This window comes from Rhinoderma darwinii, chromosome 13 (genome assembly GCF_050947455.1).
Source record: "Rhinoderma darwinii isolate aRhiDar2 chromosome 13, aRhiDar2.hap1, whole genome shotgun sequence".
In the NCBI taxonomy this organism is placed as follows: Eukaryota; Metazoa; Chordata; class Amphibia; order Anura; family Rhinodermatidae; genus Rhinoderma; species Rhinoderma darwinii.
The window spans coordinates 53,501,952-53,520,843 of record NC_134699.1 but is presented as its reverse complement, the minus strand read 5'-3'; the positions used below and the strand labels follow the sequence as shown (position 1 = coordinate 53,520,843).

The window sequence follows — 18,892 nt, the reverse complement described above, 5'->3', positions numbered from 1 at the left end:
GATACAAATAGTATAAAACGTCACCTTAAATTGAATGAGCGTCAAAAATTTCCATCACTCGCGATTTACCACCAGGACTTTTAGTCCCGGAATTAACAGTTCTGGAGTAGAATTTATACAAATCGATGATCTATATTGAAGTGGGAGAAAAAGTTGCATGATGACCCACACACCAGATATCTCATGCCAGAAATGGCTGTGTGGTATTGGTCTTAAACCCAGTAAATTTTTTTATCTTAGTGGAAATGTTTTCTATTCAAAGAAAGATTCTAATGGGGACCCGTCAGCGGGCCCTCGAATTGATTTATGTACAGGGAATTATGCCTAGCATACAAAGTTCCTTTGGAGCTCCTTCATCCCCGAATAGAGCAATGTGGAGCAAATTGCTCTCCCTCAGGTAGGCAATTGCTTAATCTGAAGGGACTTGCAGAGTAGTGGCTTGAACTGTAAGGCCGGGTTTCCACGTAGCGTAAATGTTGCAGAATTTCCGCAACGGAATTCTGTGCGGAAATTCCACAGCATTTACAGTAGCAGCAAAGTGGATGAGATTCAGAAAATCTCACGCCCGCGCTGCGGAAAAAACGCAGCGTAAACGTTAATAAATTGACCTGCGGTTTAATTGTCAATTTATGCTGCGTTTTTGTTGATTTTCCGTTGCGGGTTTTCCCCATTGAATTCAACAGAAAGCTAAGTGTTGCGACTTTTGTGGCGTATTACGCTGCAAAAGTCGCACCTACGGAAAATATAAAAAAACGCCCTCCTCCTTCCTGCAGTCCGGCCTCTTGGGATGACGTTGCATCCCAATCACAGGAGGCGGGCCTGGATGATGTCAGAGGCCGGGCTCCTGGGATGACGTTGCATCCCATGTGACCGCTGCAGCCAATCACAGGAGGCTGGCCCGGATGACATCAGAGGCCGGCCTCCTGGAATGACGTTACATCCCATGTGACCACCGCTGCAGCCAATCACAGGGAGCGTAATACAGGGAGGCAGGACTGCGATGGAGGGACGCGCAATAACAACGACCTACGTATGTATGAGTGGTTTTTACTGCTGCTTTCCACAGCAGAAATTCCTTCAGAAAAAACAGACTGAATGTATAGCGGGTTCCAGGTCGGATACGCTGCGTGGTTCTTGCGCAGTGTATTTGTCCTGTGGGAACCCGGCCTAATAGGCACTAAACTTTTGCCAAAAACAGAAGTTCCTATCTCTGGCTGTTCGATCCGGGGAACCGTAGTGGAAGCAGAAGTCTGCACTGGCAAAAGTAATATTCCGGAATTACAAATGGACCCCCCCCCTCCCCTTTGTATATGGGACATCTTGTCCTGTAAACTAAGAAAATAAAATATGCCAAGGGACCAACAGGTCCCTAAAGTCAATATATCAGCTGCCATATATCTCAGTGCAAATATAACTACGTGGAAAAAAAGAAAATGATCACATTTCTGTAAAGAAAAAAATGCCATATTTATCAATATTTCTGCAGATAGAAATCGTGCAGGCAAATTCTGTTTATATTATTGCTTATTTTACCTAAGAAAATCAAAAAGCAAAGGATTTTTTTTTAAGCCAGTAATGGAGGCAGTGAATATCATGGCCCAGAAGAAGCAAACTTTTACTGAAAATCTCATAAGCAATATTTATATTTAATACTGTACAAACTAAAGAGGTACTCCGGTAGAATATACAAAAAATTATATCATTAGGAACACTAGATTTGATCCAACTTTATGAGGTACTAATTGTTACTGTTTCTTTCCAAATACTTGTCCATGAATGGATTGACAGGTAAGGCCGTATTCACACGAACCAGTGTCAAATCGGCCTTGAAAAACGTCCGTTGTTCACGGCCGATTTGCACCCCTGCGGGAACCGTTTTCACTTATACCTCATAGACTTGAGTCTATTAAGGGATCTGGGAAAATTGGCAAAATTAGGACATGTCCTATTTGTTCACGGGCCGTTCACACGGTCTGTTAAAAAAACAAAAAAACAACGCTATGGATAGGTGTCCGTGCCGTAGAACCGTGCCGGGAATTACGGAGCATGTCTTACTTTTTGGATTTTACGGGCCGTACTCCCATACGGCCGTGTGCATGAGGCCTTAGCGGGTCTGTCTTTTTTTTTTTTTATATAGGGGTTCTCCCATCAAAAACATTTATGACATATCCACCTCTGGGACCCGCACATATCTCTAGAAGTGGGTCCCCTTAACCGCGTTCTAGCTTTTTGGGCTCACGCTGTCTCCCGGCCACTTCCTGATTACATGGTCGGGAGTTACGGAAACAGCGTGACTCACTGAGCTACGCTGTTTCCGTAACTCCCATAGAACTGAATGGTGGTTATGGAAGCAGCATAGATCGCATGCTACTTCCATAACTGCCATTCACCACTAAGCGAGTTGCGCTGTTTCCGTAACTCCCGACTAGCTAGAACGGGGGATAGAAACAGCTAGAACGGGGGATAGGGGGCCACATTCTCGAGATAGGTGCGGGTCTCAGAGGTGGGACCCGCATCAATCTGACATTATGTGTCATAAATGTCTCTGATAGGAAGACCCCTTTAAGGCTGTCTTATTAGAGAGCAGTTGGCAGGACTGGTAGGGGAGTTTGTATTCACCTGAAGGAGATTTCCTTTGAGAAGTTAGAACACATCTAGTGACAAGTTATTTAAAAAAATAACCTGTAACAACTTTCATTCTTAGCTACTAAAAAAAACGGTAAAAGTACTAAAGTAAACCTGTTGGTGGTCGACTTATTAAGCATTTTCCTTATAACTGAGTTTGTTATTAGGAATACGATTCAAGAAAATAGAAAACCCTTTAGAGCACACATTTGAGATTTACTGTCCTTTCGGCTATTACACACAAGTACTTATAGTGCCTATAATAAAAATCCTCCATGTCATGTCAGAGTCTTTTTCAACCATTGGGATAAATTGCTTGCACTATATGTACCAGGAAGCACTGTGGACAAAGACATATCCTTGAAAGACAGTTACGGCACTGTTCACACTGGCATCATGCCTTTTGTTTTTTACAGGGTCTATAATGAATAAATCATGATCCACTTTGTAAAAACAGCTCCAAAAATGGCCGTAAAAAACGGCTAAAAATCTGAGTAATTTTTCTATGGGAATAGTTATCACGAAGCTATTCAATTAAAGTTGTTATGTGAACATAGACTACAATATATTAAAAATCTACAAGAATAAAACAACTACTGATAAGAGCTCCAACAAAACCACAACCAGCCAAATGCAAGGGGTTATGTGGGGACCAAAAATAATTATCAGTGTAGTCCCTGCAGTATGTGATACACTCCCTAATATACATTCCGGTCCCCCGTCACGCTGATTCTGAGCTTTTCATAGATTTTTATAGTGCTGCCGGGGGACCGGAAGACTAGCAGCACATCCATCTTTGATGAAGATACGACTCTTCGTCATGTGACCGACCCCGCTGTAATCTATGTACAAGCACTAGCTGTAGTACAGTGATTACATAGAGTACAGCGGGGCCGGTCACATGACGAAGAGTCGTATCTTCATCAAAGAAACCTGCACAACTAGACTTCGGATCCCCCGACAGCGCTATAATAATCTATGAAAATCTCCGAATCAGCGCGACGGGGGACCGGAATGTACATTAGCGAGAGTTGTCCCATGCTTGCAGAACTGACATATGGTGAAAAAGGTCATCACCAGTAAACTTACTCCCCTGACTAACAAAATATGGGTTCTCTAGGGTCAAGATGTAATAAAGGGGGTCCCCATTCTCTTTTAGCCTGAAGAAGAGATCTGCCAACAAAGAGCAGCTCCTACTCTGGAGTACAACCGTGTATGACAGATGTCTGCGGAGTTCCGCCGTTATCTCCGGGGTTTACGCTGCCGGACCTGCAGCGATCACCTGATCATCATTCAGGTCTTCATTTCAGATACTACAACCTCTGTAACTACTCTCAAGCTTGAATAACAGGTTTTTTTTCTATTTTATAACATTTTAAAGGCAACGCACAGTATTATTTTCCCACCTCAAACTTTCATAGTACATGTGAAATTTTAATTCTAATATTGAGATTTTATATACGAATGTTTTTTTTTTTCAGTAAATGTAAGCAGTCACATTGTGAGGTCACAGTAATAACTAAACTAAAGGATGACATAATGCAGCAAGAGTCTATGAAACCCACAGATACAGTAGAAGTTTATAAAATGTTGTATGGTCTTCATATAACAACTAGTTCTAATTTCTTTAGTGAAGAACGAAAATAATTCCCCCAAAATTTCACAGTCTTGCACTTCTAAATTCCAAATCTTTTGGGTAGCTCATTTATCTTTATACAAAAAAAAATCATGTATCTCCTGAAAGCTTAGAGTTGCATTAAACGAGTTCTTAACTTTTGGTCGTTTCTGCCCACAAGGCATGTTGGCGCCTTAGGATACATCCTATATATGTCTACACCTCCATAGAAGAATATAGTGATGAGTGTTTTATAAACCTCTATATTTTTCTATGCCGGTACAGATAGGAACATATCCTTGGAAGACCAGATAATTTACCTTTGGTCAGGTGAGTAGAAACCTCCAAGGTAAACAGAGCGCTGAAGAGATGACACAAAACATCATTGCTGAGAAAACAATTCTTGTCAAAATCACATTATCCCTTAAATTTCACTTCTCTCATCAAACAGTCTTATGTGGGGACCCAAAAGTATTATCAGCGTACTCACTGCAGTATGTGACACTCGCTAATATACATTCCGGTCCCCCGTCGCGCTGATTCTGAGATTTTTATAGCGCTGCCGGGGGACCGGAAGTCTAGTGGCACAGTTTTCCTCCATGACGACACGACTCTTCGTCATGTGACCGACCCCGTTGTACTCTATGTACAAGCAGTAGCAGTAGTATAGTGGGTACATAGAGTACATCAGGATCGGTCACATGATGAAGAGTCGTATCGTCGTCAAAGAAGGTTGTGCAACTAGACTTCCGGTCCCCCGGCAGCACTATACAAATCTATGAAAATCTCAGAATCGGCGAGACGGGGGACCAGAATGTATAGCAGTGTACTCACATGTATACTGTATAATTTTTGGTCACCACAAAACCCCTTTAAAGGTTTTTTTTAATGCCGGGCCAAACAGTGACAAATCATCCTTACTACACAGAAAAAGGAACTGTGATCAAGGTTTTTTATGGGTATCTAAACTATATGGGAAACTATAAAAATGGACACCCACACAAAAGTTCTAGGGCCAGATAGGAAGAGGAGCTTATATTTTGTAAATCATATAAGGAAAGCCAGTTTACGTATACCTCCAATTTGAAGTGTCCCAGGCTAATACAATAGGGAACTCTATAACCTGCTATATCCTAATATAATTGATGTCCAGAACGAGAGCAGGGAACCTATGTGGAAATCAAATTCTCTGTAACAGTCTAATGCTTCATGCACATGAACGTGTGCGCCGGCCAAGTCCCGTCAGTGATCCGTGGAAAGATAGGACATGTCCTATTTTTCCTCGAATCGGGTCAGTTTTCACGGACCCGATTCACCTGCTAAATGGGCCGGTCAAGACTATTGGGTGCCACTCGGATGCCGTTAAAAACAATAGATCTACAGACTTTTTATACACTATATAGCCATTACCCATAATGTCCTCCTATAGAGTAGCTGATAATGTAGTCCCACAAATACGAGCCTTGGCACTTCAAAAAATGGAGACCTGCTTTACAACCTTTTCATACAGGACGATTGTGAAATAGGCTAAAGGTTTTACAAACGACCAAATAATATTATTGCACAAAAATAAATATAACAAAACATGCAGAGTTTTCCCGCTTTACAATGTGGTATTCAGTGATCGACAGAGTAAGGCACATTGATCTGTACCTAGGACAATGACTTTCTTCATGCTGTTTCACCTCAAACTTTTTGAAAAATTAATAGTAATCCACTATTAGGTGATTTAATTTATTGGTTTCTTGACCCCCACCCTCACTTTGCAATATTACTTTACACTTTGTTATCTTTCTTTTTGCGCTTTTTAGGGAATTTTTTCCCCCGTTTTTAGTGAACAGAAGGGTATACTCAACTAACATTAAAGTAAATCTCCATTTCTTATCATTATGTAATTTTTAAGATTCAAAATTCTGTGCCAATTAATTTCTTAATCTATATTTATAGTGGTTGTAGTTTGTTTTTCTCATACAGAACTCCGCATCTCCTGCATATTCGTATAGTTAAAGGGTACCTGTGGTTTCATTTGACTTTTCAGGATAAGCTACCGTGTGTACATGAGGAGGAGAACGATTTCTGGCCATTACACTACACACCGTAAGAGGAGAATATGCTCCATAACCTTCTCTCTCACTCAGAAACATCCCCAGGATCATGCAGGATATATGGAGAAGTACTGACCTGTACTGATGTGAATAAAGTGCTTTGGTTGTGATAGACAGTTCCTATGCCTGTCGTTCTGCTCTTATCTCCTGCACGTCCTGTTCACTCTTCCCCCTCCCCTCTCCATAGACTCCCATAGACATGTGTAATCTGATACATGGGAGCTGCAGGCCGACTCGAGACGGATAGAGCTGAATTTTCAGTATGAAAGTCAGTTTAACAGAGGGAGGGGGAGCAGGAAAACAGCCGGATAAGAGCAGAAAGAGGCTTGTTACTCTCATAAGATATATTACAAAATTTCTTATAATCGCCTGTACTATTAATTTAAGCAAAGTTTGTTAAAATGACAGTGCCTATTTAACTAACAAACTTCTAGCTGCCTACATCCGCCATAATGTCCTGTTCCCACAGCGTTTTTTACTCTGATTTTTAAGTGGAAAAAACGCACATACCCTTAGGAAGGAGCCTAGGAGCTTACCGCATACTATTTATACATTAAACAATAATAAAACTGTAAGCTCCTAAACTCCCTTTAGTGGTGGCTGTAGACGAGGCAACCAGGAGTTGATTAAACTATATCTATGCAGGTTTATACTGTATCTGGGGATTATTACTATATATATATGTATCAGAAAAATGAAGCTCCGACCACTATAAAGTATTAAGAGATTATTTCTACACAAAATTTTGGGCCTTTTAAAAGCTCCAAAAAGTAAACACTCACTCTATAGCTTTATTCAGACGAGCGTGTCTCAAATCGGCGGTGAAAAATGGCAGTTTTTCCACGGCCTACTTGCACCCGTGCAAGACCCGTTTCAGGGATCCCTCATAGACTTGAGTCCTTTACCACCATGATTGAAAAGCACAGAAAGAAAAATTATTTAAAAAAAAAGCCATACCTTTTACCATTTAGGATTATTCGTTTTGTCGATGTGGTGAAACGTAAAATATTCCATGTAATAGTAATATAAAAATATGGCTGAAAAGCATAGACATAGCTCCGAACTATCAAGTGAAGAAGAGGGGGGTGTAGGACAGGCATGCCAATAAATTAAAGTCATATTAAAGTAAAAAAACTCTTAAGCACAATAGTTATTTGTAGAATAATCATAGACGGGAAAGTTTTTACATAATTAAAAGATGCATTAAAAATTTAAGACAGACAAAAAAAAAGAAAATAGTAACTAAAATACATTTCCTGGTCACAGAAAAGAAAGCTACCCAGTGTGTACCAAGTGTCATTTTTTTTGTTATTTTTTTTTCTGCAAAATATCACCCTTCCTAAACAAATATACCAAGCCCTGCTAAGTGTACCAAAAAAAACACCGAAAAAAATTTGTTGCAGTGCCCACAATGCACAATATTTGTAAAATTTGAAAATATTAAATTTCTTTTCAAAAACTTCAAATACAACACAAAATTGTTAATGTTATTTAATAAATTGTAAAATCTTTTTTTTCTTCACCAAAATATTTTCTTTGTCACTTCACGGAGTGTCCCTGCACGAGTCCATTTGTGTTTTATTTTCAAAGTTTAGTTTTTGTTTTGTTTTATATGAAAACCTTCTTAAATGACAATTAAGAATCATTCAATTTGCATCAAGGTTCCTGTTTGATGTAATAGCTGCCAGATCCATTACTTTCCTGATCTGAAGCTAGAAATGAATAGTCTTCTCCGTCAAGAAACTCCTCCTTTAGCTGCAGCGTTGGTACTGAAAAAAAAAAAAAAAAAAAAGTTTAACAGTCACAGCTAATCTTTTATTGTATATAATATTCAGGAGACAGGATAAAGTAGAGGAACTATAAACATGAATAACAAAATAGAAAGATGTGAGACCATATGAATCCATTTGGTCTGTCTGGTATTCTCAAAAGCCCTACGGGGCTGCTTTACGATCAAGTGAATGTCCCCCTTTAACACCAAACTTTTATAGCGGTCGGAGGTTTGTTTCTTTTTTTTTTGCTACAGAGCTCCAAATCCTCTGCATAAGCATAGAGTTAAATGATTAATACCTGGCTACCTGCATCCACCACTAGAGGGAGCTTACTGTACACTGCGACTGCAAAAAAGATATATTAAGAGATTACTTGATCAGCACAGAATTTTGTACATTTTCAGGTTTAAAAAAACAAAACAATGCTTAAGAGTGGACGTTCACTTTAAGCCTTTGAAATATTGAATTTAAAGGGTTTGCCTAGTTTAGATAACCCATTTTCAAATACTCTATTAGGGAATTCTGAGGTAATGGGGAGGTGGGGGGGTTCTCTGTTTAGGATCCTCATCTCTTGTCCAGAATGGAGAGTGGTTATAAAGGCCCCGTTCACACTGAGTTTTTTGCAGGCAGAAACATCTGCTTCAAAATACCGTCTGGAATTTTGAGGCAGATTTTGACACCGTTTGCTGCGTTTTTTGGCCACGGCCATTGAGCACCAACGGCAAAAAACGCATAGAAAAACACTTTCTCTGCCTCCCATTGATGTCGATCTGAGGTCAGAGACGGGAACGCCCAAAGATAGGGCATGTCACTTCTTTTTGCCGCTCGCGGAAAAAAAAAAGACTCCGCCTCCCATTGAAAAAATGGGAGGCAATTTTGGCAGTTTTTTTCTGCGGCTTCCGTTGCAAAAACTCAGTGTAAACAGGACCCAAGAGTGTCTCTTGGTCTGGAGAACCTGTCTTATCCTGCATCACATGCGCAACCCATTAATTTGAATGGGCACTGTGTGATACTTAAATCAACACTAACTTTTCAAACAATTTATGCTGATCTAATATTCTACCTGATATAGATCAACTTTGTAATTTAACTACTGTTAAAATGTATTTGATTTATCCATGCAAATTTGGTGTGAGGTTACTGCCACTAGGTGTCTCCCTTCCTGTAATCTGCTGTCCACCCCCTGTTGTCAAGCAATGTCTTTCCCTGTTTACAGAGCACAATTGATGGACTGCAGAAGGTGGGGGTGTGTCTCATCATTGCCTACTATACAAGTCAATGGAGAGGGGAGGGGGGAGCAGCAGGAGGGAGCAAAGAGAGAGTGAGTCAGCGACACTCACTGCATGTACGTTTATGGAGGGGGATGGGGTCCTAGGACTTACTTGACAGAGTATGGGTTAACCTTATGAGAAGAGAGGCAGAGCAGCCAGTTATGAGCAAAAAAACATTAAAACTTTATTCTGCAGGTTGTTACAATTCAGGTGGGACCAAATTTATATAGTTGTTTTATGTTTTACTACTTTTGCACAATAAAAACATTTTTTTTTTAAAGTATTTGTTTTTATGTAGCAATATTCTAAGAGCCATAACGTAGCTGTATGACAGCTTATTTTTTGCAGGACGACTTTTAGTTTTTATTAATACCATTTATGACTTTTTGATCGCTTTTTGTTGCATTTTTTGCAAGGTAGGACGAACACAAAACAGCAAGTCTGACATTGTTTTTAATTTGATTGGGTTAAATAATCTAATCTTTTATAGTTTGGATCGTTGCTGACACGGCGATACCAATTATGTGTAGCTTTTTTTTCCCCATAAATTTTGTAAAGGAAAAAAGTGGGTTTTTCATTACTTTTTTTTACTTTGGATTTTCATTTATGTATTAGTAACTTTTTACAAAATGTTGAACTTTTTTTTTTAAGTCCCATTATGGGACTTTACTATGCGATCGTTTGATCGCTCTTGTAATGCACTGCAATATCTCTGTATTGCCGTGTATGATGCTTGTTAGTGTAAAACTGAAAGGCATTCTATTAGCCCCTGCCTCTGGCATTCACTGACAGCAGACCTGGGGTCCTTTGTTAGGCCCACAGTTGCCATGGAAATGATCACGTCGCGGTGGTGCCGATGGGGTGACAATGGGAGCCTTCTCCGTCTGAAACCACTTAGATGCTGCAGTGTCTATTTACTGCATTTAAGGGGTTAAGGGCGGGATCGGAGGTAACGTCAATCGCACCCATAAGGGTACGGCCACACGGAGCGGCCCTGACACGGTCGCATTGCGGCCAACAACCGCGCTGGCACTATGTAGGAGCGGCTGTCAAATACCTCGTTAAGGGGTATTCCGGTTACATGCGCACTGCCGCTCCATTCATTCTCTTTGGGAGCACCGGAGATAGCCGAGTGCAGTGTTAAGCTTTTTCCGGCGCTGCCATAGAGAATGTTGTAATTTGCAAAATCGTGCGGCCATAAAGGGTGTATTAATTCATGGCCGCACGATTTTGCAGATAAAGGGACAATTTACCCGCGTTAGCATGCGGCCACTAACAGGCTGTTTGACAGCCGCACAAAACATGGTGCTGGCGCGGTCAGGGCCGCTCCGTGTGGCCCTACCCTTAGAGCAGGAGCCCAGCTGTCTTTAGACAGCCTGACACCGTGCCGGGTTTATGACACAGAAGGACTATTTGCAATATCGTGAAAAGTAAAAGGGAGATATGATGACCAAATTCACATCTTTGTTTATTCAAGCCGCATCTATTATTATTTTCTATTTCCTTAAGACCTCATGCACACGGTACAGTGATAATGGCATGGACGGCCGCGGACTGTTACCAGCATTTGCGGGCTAAGCCCCCATTGTAAAGTACAGGAGAATGGTCCGCAAGTTCAAAAAATAGGACATGTCCTATGTGTTGCAGGTCTTTTCTACGGCCCGGACAACTTCCCATAAATATATACGGGAAGGTGCCTGTGGGCCACAGAAATGAATGGATCCGTATTTTTATCTGCAATTACGGATCTGTAAAAATTACAGTCGTGTGTATGGGACCTAAAGGCTACGAACACCATTGGGATCTTTTTTTTCTTATTGTTATTGAAATGCATTTATTTTGGGATAAAAAAACTTTAGTGGCGGACTTTTATTCAAAAACAAAAGCGGTTCCACTTCTATGGTTCACCGTACATAGAGGATGCCGAAAGCCATTCTGAGCCGAATTCACACTTTTACTTGATCAGAACGGAGTTTAGAAAATCGCACAGGAGCCGCTGTCAGCCGAGCCGTCAGTGCATCTTCAGTAAGCTCCGGCATTCCAACTCACGGCTGTATGAAGGGAAACAATGGATTTGGAGCTCTGTGGTGGGGAGGCTCCTATCCCTATGAAGATTTTTTATGACATTACAGAATTCTGTAGGCAATTAGATTAAAAAAAAATTAGACCATAGGTACACTTGCGGCTCAAACGGGGGAGACCTGTATAAGAGTGGCGCCCGCTCTGGCAAACCTGGCTAGTACCATTCATGGAAATGCGCCCGTATTATGCTCGTATGAAACTGGCCTAAGGTCAATTCTTTATATGGGACTAGAACTATACTGTACATTCGTGTAGCACATTGTACGACGTCAGGACGGAGAAGACAAGCACACACAACTAATGAGGAGTTGTACGTGTGAATCAATGGTGCATAGGCCAGCTTTAGGCCTGATTCACACGAGTGTACTTTACGTCCGTGTAACGGCCGTCACACGGACCCATGTAATTCAATGGGGCTGTACACACGGACCGTTGAAAAATAGGACATGTGCTATTATGTTCTGTTCTCACGGATCCCTCCATAGACTCAAGTCTATGGGGATTTGTGAAAACGAAACCCGCACGGGGGCACCTTGGACGTGAAAAACGGCACGTTTTTAAAGTTCGAGTTTCCCCACGTTCGTCTGAATCTAGCCTAATGTGGATTGTTTTACCCAGGATGCTGTCAGTGTGAACTAGCAGTTATTATCCATCCTCCTAGTAGTAATAATGAACTGACAACACAGCTTTACAGCAGACGGTCAACGGGGATGTGTTCTTCATCAGCGTGGAGCAACGGGTGACATCGTGGCCAATATGGATCATTGAAGAATTTTACACTCGGATGATTGTGTCCCTTCTAGGTGTGTTTTTAAGCAATAGAGCAGATCGTGGCTCATGTCTACACAGTCTTCTTCAATAAATGAAGGGGAATATTTATATCATCCCCATTTAAGTTCCAAACTTATGACGTAAATGTGAAATTTCTAGAAAAAGTAGACATTTTTTAAAAGCACACCCCCAGCTGATATTTGCATATTTGTAAATTTTGGCCCAATGCACATACCCTAATTGTGACCGCTAAAATACGGTTATGTTCACACGCACTGTTTTCAGACGTAATTCGGGCGTTTTATGCCTCAAATTACGCCTGAAAAAACGGCTCCATTACGCCTACAAACATCTGCCCATTGCTTTCAATGGGTTTTACGATGTTCTGTTCCCACGAGGTGTAATTTTACGTGAAAAAGAAGTGCATGTCACTCCTTGGGACGTTTTTGGAGCCTTTTTTCATTGACTCCATTGAAAAACGGCTCCAATAACGTCCGTAAAATACCCGCGAAAAAGGCGAGTTGCTACAAAAACGGCTGAAAATCAGAAGCTGTTTTCGCCTGAAAACAGCTCCGTATTTTCAGACGTATTTTGCTAAGGCGTGTGAACATACCCTTAATCCGCATTTTGAGGACCCATTCTTTTCTATGGCCCCATGCACAGACACGACCATGATTTAGGCCCCATGTACACGACCGTATCGGTTTTGCGGACCACAAAAAAACCACTGGTCGTTGCAGTCCGTCGGCCACTAAAAAACCCTGGTTGTGCATCCATGTGTCATCCGGACTCACGAATCCACAATTCACCAGTATTGATGAATCCGCAAATCCAGACCGTATAATGACTTGCCCTAAATTTTTGCGGTCCGGATTTGCAGCCCCCACATCGAATTGTGTAAATCACGGTCGTGTGCATGGAGCCATAGAAAAGAATGTGTCCGCAATTTATCCGCAAAGATACGGTCGTGTGCACGAGGTCTTAGACGGATCGGATTTGCGGACTCACCAATGCTGGTGAATTGTTGTTGTTTCACGAGTCTGGATGACACATGGATGCACAATAAGGGTATGTTCACACGTAGTCAACAAAAACGTCTGAAAATCCAGAGCTGTTTTCAAGGGAAAACAGACCCTGCTTTTCAGACATTTTTTGACCAACTCTAATTTTTCGCGGCGTTTTTCGCGCCGTTTTCGCGGCGTTTTTTACGTCCGTTTTTGGAGCTGTTTTCATTGGAGTCTATGAGAAAACAGCTCCAAAAACGTCCAAAGAAGTGTCCTGCACTTCTTTTGACGAGGCTGTATTTTTATGCGTCGTCGTTTGACAGCTGTCAAACGACGACGCGTAAATAACAGGTCGTCTGCACAGTACGTCAGCAAACCCATTCAAATGAATGGGCAGATGTTTGCCGACGTATATGGAGCCGTATTTTCAGACGTAAAACGAGGCATAATACGCCTCGTATACGTCTGAAATTTGGCCGTGTGAACATACCCTAAGGGTTTTTTGCAGTCCAACGGACCGCAAAACCAAAGGAAAAAAAAAAAGTGCTTTAATGCACAGGACTGCGGGATCACAGTACTGACAGTATAGACAAGTTTTCTACAGAAATTGACCAGTGTTTTTCTCAATGTATTTTCTCGATTACGTTATGATGTTATATTTCGCTAGGGGATACTGATACAGCTTTCTGAAATTTCCACCGTCTCTCGTTGTTTAATGTGCCTATTATAACAGGGCTTATGTAAGTAAACACAAAACACAGCTAGTCACATGGCTGTATTATTTATTTCATCCATATCTCAAATCAGTGCAGGTTCTACCATTGCAATAAAAGAAGAAAAATGGTGTACCCAGCACTCTTGTAAAAAAATTGTTTTTGTTTTTAAAAAAGACCAAATAAAACCTATTAAAATGATAATCACGGGACCACGCTCACGCATTTCAAACCTCTAGGGTTCTTAATCATAACTTGATTTTTACAAGAGTGCTGGATACACCATTTTTCTTCTTTCATTGCCTTGTATACCTGCTGTCGACTCAGGATTTCTCTTGGGATATCTCCGAGCACCTTTACCATTTGTACCGTGGTCTTGACAAACGTATGGAATAACACAGTGGAAACGCGGTGAGCGAACCTTTATTTATTTTTTTCAGGTTCTACCATTGTCTATATGGGGCTGTCGTTTCGTAAATATAACTCCATGTTGTTGTTTCTCGCTCTATACCAATCCACTGTATCTCCTGTAAGGTACTCTGAAAACCTGTTCAGATGTAGAAATCCTGGGATCGAATTATCCTTGCACTACCTATGGTTACCATTATGAAGAAGGAATGGCTATACTTTGCATTTCATGCACACGACCGTAGTTTTTACAGATTCGTTCTGCGGTCGTGAATCTGGACCCGAAAAAAGACACATGTCCATCAAGTTCAAGCAAGGGATGGGAAAAATTTCTACACATAGGAGCTTATATTTTTTTTTTTCTAGAAAATTATCTAAGCCTTTTTTGCAGCATCTACTGTCCCCGCTGTGACGACTCCTGCGATGACTATTCCATAGATTCACAGTTCTCACAGTAAAGAAGGCTTGTCGCCTCTGCTGGTTGAACCGCTTTTTCCAGACGGAGGGAGTGCCCCCTTGTTTTTTGAGGGGGTTTTACATGGAACAGGATTTCACCATATTTTTTGTATGTGCCATTCATATATTTATATAAATTAATCATGTCCCCCCTTAGTCGTCTTTTTTCAAGGCTAAATAGGTTTAGTTCTTTTAATCTTTCCTCATAACTTAGATTCTCCATGCCCCTTATTAGCTTTGTTGCTCTTCTTTGTATTTTTTCTAACTCCAGGGCATCCTTTCTATGAACTGGAGCCCAGAACTGAACTGCATATTCTAGATGAGGCCTCACTAATGCTTTGTAAAGTGGTAATATTACATCCCTGTCCCGTGAGTCCATGCCTCTTTTAATACACGACAATATCCTGCTGGCCTTTGAAGCAGCTGATTGACACTGCATGCTGTTATTTAGTTTATGATTTACAAGTACACCCAGATCCTTCTCAACAAGTGACTCCCCCAGTGTAGCTCCCCCTAGGACATATGATGCATGCAGGTTGTTGATACCCAGGTGCATAACTTTACATTTATCTACATTAAACTTAATTTGCCAACTGGATGCCCGAACACTTAAGATTGTTTAAATCAGCTTGCTATTCACAAACATCTTCCATAGACTGAACATTACTACATAGCTTGGTGTCATCTTCAAAAATAGAAATAGTCCTATTAATCCCATCCTCTATATCATTAATAAATAAGTTGCATAATAGTGGTCCCAGCACTGAACCCTGGGGTACACCACTTATAACCGGGGACCATTCAGAGTAGGAATCATTGACCACAACTCTCTGGATATGGTCCTTGAGCCAATTCTCAATCCAATTACAAACTATATTTTCTAAACCTATAGTCCTTAATTTACCCATTAGACGTCTATGAGGGGCCGTGTCAAATGCCTTTACAAAGTCCAAAAACACTATATCCACAGCGGCCCCTCTGTCTAGGCTTCTGCTCACCTCTTCATAAAAACAAATCAGATTGGTTTGACAACTTAATACTATTTATTGTCACATAATCCTGTATATAGTCCCTCAATAGCCCCTCAAACATTTTCCCCACGATGGATGTTAAGCTTACTGGTCTATAATTACCCGGGGAAGACCTAGAGCTCTTTTTGAAAATAGGCACCACATTTGCCCTGCGCCAGTCCCTTGGCACTATACCAGTCACTAGAGAATCTCTGAATATTATGAAGAGGGGGACAGAAATAACTGAACGAAGCTCCTTAAAGGGAAAGTGTCACGATTTTTTTTTTTATATAATATTGCTTTTAGTTTGATATTAAAATAAATTTTATTTAGTTGTGTTCTTGTGTTGTACTTTTTACTTCTCTATGGGGCTGCCATTTTTTTTTCCATGTCTGTATGTGTCGATTAACACACAGACCAAAAGAAAGGATTTTGGCAGAGCGAAATCCGGCACCATTTTCATGTGGATCGGATGCCGCGGCCGAACAGTAAGATGACGACTTCCGTTCGCGGCTTCCGGCCATATGTTCAAGGCAGCGAAGACGCAAGGCATAGGAGCGGAGGCGGCAGGAGCAGGTTAGTTATGTGAATGTTCGTGTTATACTGTGTGATTACCACTGTATCTAATCCTCCTACACTGTGCATTCGCTCAGAAAATGGCGGCACACTGTGTAGGAAGTTTGAAGATTCAACCCCCTCCTTCTGGCACTAGCCAGGATAAGGGAGGGGGGATTGTGTGAGGACACTAGAGCGAGTGTGTCTACCCCAAATTTGCAGCATAAAGCAATGAGGTTGCTTTACCACATTGCCAATGCTGCAATTTTGGGAATTGCTCCCTCTAGTGACCAGCACATGGAAATGTTATAAATTAGAATCTAATTTATAATAATATTTCCTGACTTGTGAAAAAATTGTGTAATCACTTATATACTAACTGTTTAACTGAAAAAAAAATAAAAATTTCTAGCGACACATTCCCTTTAAGAATTCTAGGGTGTATCCCATCTGGTCCCGGGGCCTTGTGTACATTTATTTAATTTAGCTTGGACCATCTCTACATTCAGCCAATTCAGTATATCAACTGATATATTAACAGCACTGGCACCGGCTACATCAGCTGCTCTTTCTTCAGTTGTATATACAGAGCTAAAGAACCCATTTAGTAACTCTGCCTTCTCTTGATCCCCTGTGACCAACTCCCCGTTACCACTATATAGGGGTCCTACATGTTCAGACCTTGGCTTTTTTGCATTTATATACTTGAAGAATTTTTTGGGATTTGTTTTACTATCCTTGGCCACCTGCCTTTCATTTTGTATTTTTGCTGATTTTATTACCTTTATACAGATTTTATTAAGCTCTTTATAATTTACAAAGGCTGCAGATGTACCCTCAGATTTGTATTTTTTAAATGCCTTTTTTTGTCATGTATTGCCCTTTTTACAGAAGGTGTAAGCCATGTGGGTTTAATTTTAGTCGTTTATACTTCTTACCTATAGTAAAATCTCCCATTTATCATTTGTCCCATTATTTGACATTAGTTCTTCCCAGTCTATATCCTGAATTGCAGCCCTCATCCTGGGGAAATTGGCTTTCTTAAAATTAAATGTTTTTGCCCTCCCAGCCTGTGTAGGTTTTTTACAGTATATGTAAAATGTAACTATATTGTGATCACTGTTACCGAGGTTTTCACGAACATTGACATCCCCAACAAGCTCTGCATTATTAGAAATGACCAGATCCAACAGAGCTTCACCTCTAGTCGGGTCTTCCACAAACTGGCCCATAAAATTTTCCTGCAACAGGTTGAGGAAATGTCTCCCCTTTACAGTCGAAGCCGAACCATGACACCAATTAATATCCCGGTATTTAAAAGCTCCCATTATTACTACAGTACCCGCCTGTGCAGGCCGCTCCATCTGTTTATATAGCTGACCTTCCATCTCCTCAGTTATATTGGGGGGGGGGGGGGGGTCTATAGGTTACACCAAAAGTATTTTTTTCAGTGATTACCTCCCTTTGTAATTCCCACAAGGTTTCAACCTCCTCACAATCTTCACCCTCTAATGCCTCTTTCACACTCGCCTTCATATCGCTTCTCACATACAGACATACACCACTGCCTTCATATCACTATATGGCTGGGTTCACACGACCTATTTTCAGGCATAAACGAGGCGTATTATGCCTCGTTTTACGCCTGAAAATAGTGCTACAATACGTCGGCAAACATCTGCCCATTCATTTGAATGGGTTTGCCGACGTATTGTGCAGACGACCTGTAATTTATGCGTCGTCGTTTGACACTTCTTTGCCGCGTAATTTGAGCTGTGCTTCATTGAACTCAATGAAGCACAGCTCAAGATTTACAAGCGTCACAGACGGCTCGTAAATTACGAGGAGGAGCATTTACGTGTGAAACGAGGCAGCTGCAAACAGTCTGTCTTTTCACACGTAAATGCCTCTCAGCGTGTGAACATACCCTATCACTTCTCACATACAGACATACACCATCGCATTTCCTATTTGTCCTGTCTTTCCGAAAAAGTGAAAAACCCTGTAGATTTACAGCCCAGTCATGTGAAGAGTCCGGCCATGTTTCAGCAGCACCAACTATATCTATATTTTCTTCCAGTACTGTCGTGGAAGTCAATGGCTCAAAATATATTAGACTGAAATTTAACAAGGCCTCCAGCTCCCCCATTTTGCTTGCTAGACTTCTGGCATTTGTGAACATACACTTTACCTTGCCTTTAAATGTTTCACTTTCAGTATCAGAAATGTGATTATTTGACATTATTTGGGCATTTTTATTTTCAGTGCTGTTTTTTTATGTCATTTTATGGTTTGAATTTGCGGGTTCACAGTAATGGTGAAATATATATATAAAAAAAATGTGTGGATCCATGAATCCTGATGGCTCAACACAACAAATGTTTTTAGAAGTCTAAGGCCCCATGCACACGAACGTATTTTTGCGGCCACAATTCACCCGGGTGAATTGCGGCCCCATTCATTTCAATAGGCCCATGCACACTGTGACTGTGGTTTCCATGGTCT

The 18,892-nt window shown here is 41.0% G+C and overlaps 1 protein-coding gene across 3 annotated transcripts in view; it reads right to left on the bottom strand.

Moving 5' to 3' along the window:
- Positions 1–4,904: 4,904 nt before the first annotated feature.
- Positions 4,905–18,892, bottom strand: part of MBTD1 (mbt domain containing 1) — a 55,229-nt gene continuing 41,241 nt past the window's right edge. For 2 of the 3 annotated variants that reach the window (XM_075846143.1, XM_075846145.1), the window contains exon 16: positions 4,905–8,114. In XM_075846143.1, coding sequence (XP_075702258.1) covers positions 8,002–8,114 — 113 coding nt within the window. In that variant the 3' untranslated portion in view covers positions 4,905–8,001. Of the gene's footprint in view, positions 8,115–8,415; positions 8,463–18,892 lie in introns of all 3 variants that reach the window. The other variant, XM_075846144.1, reaches the window with a different exon arrangement.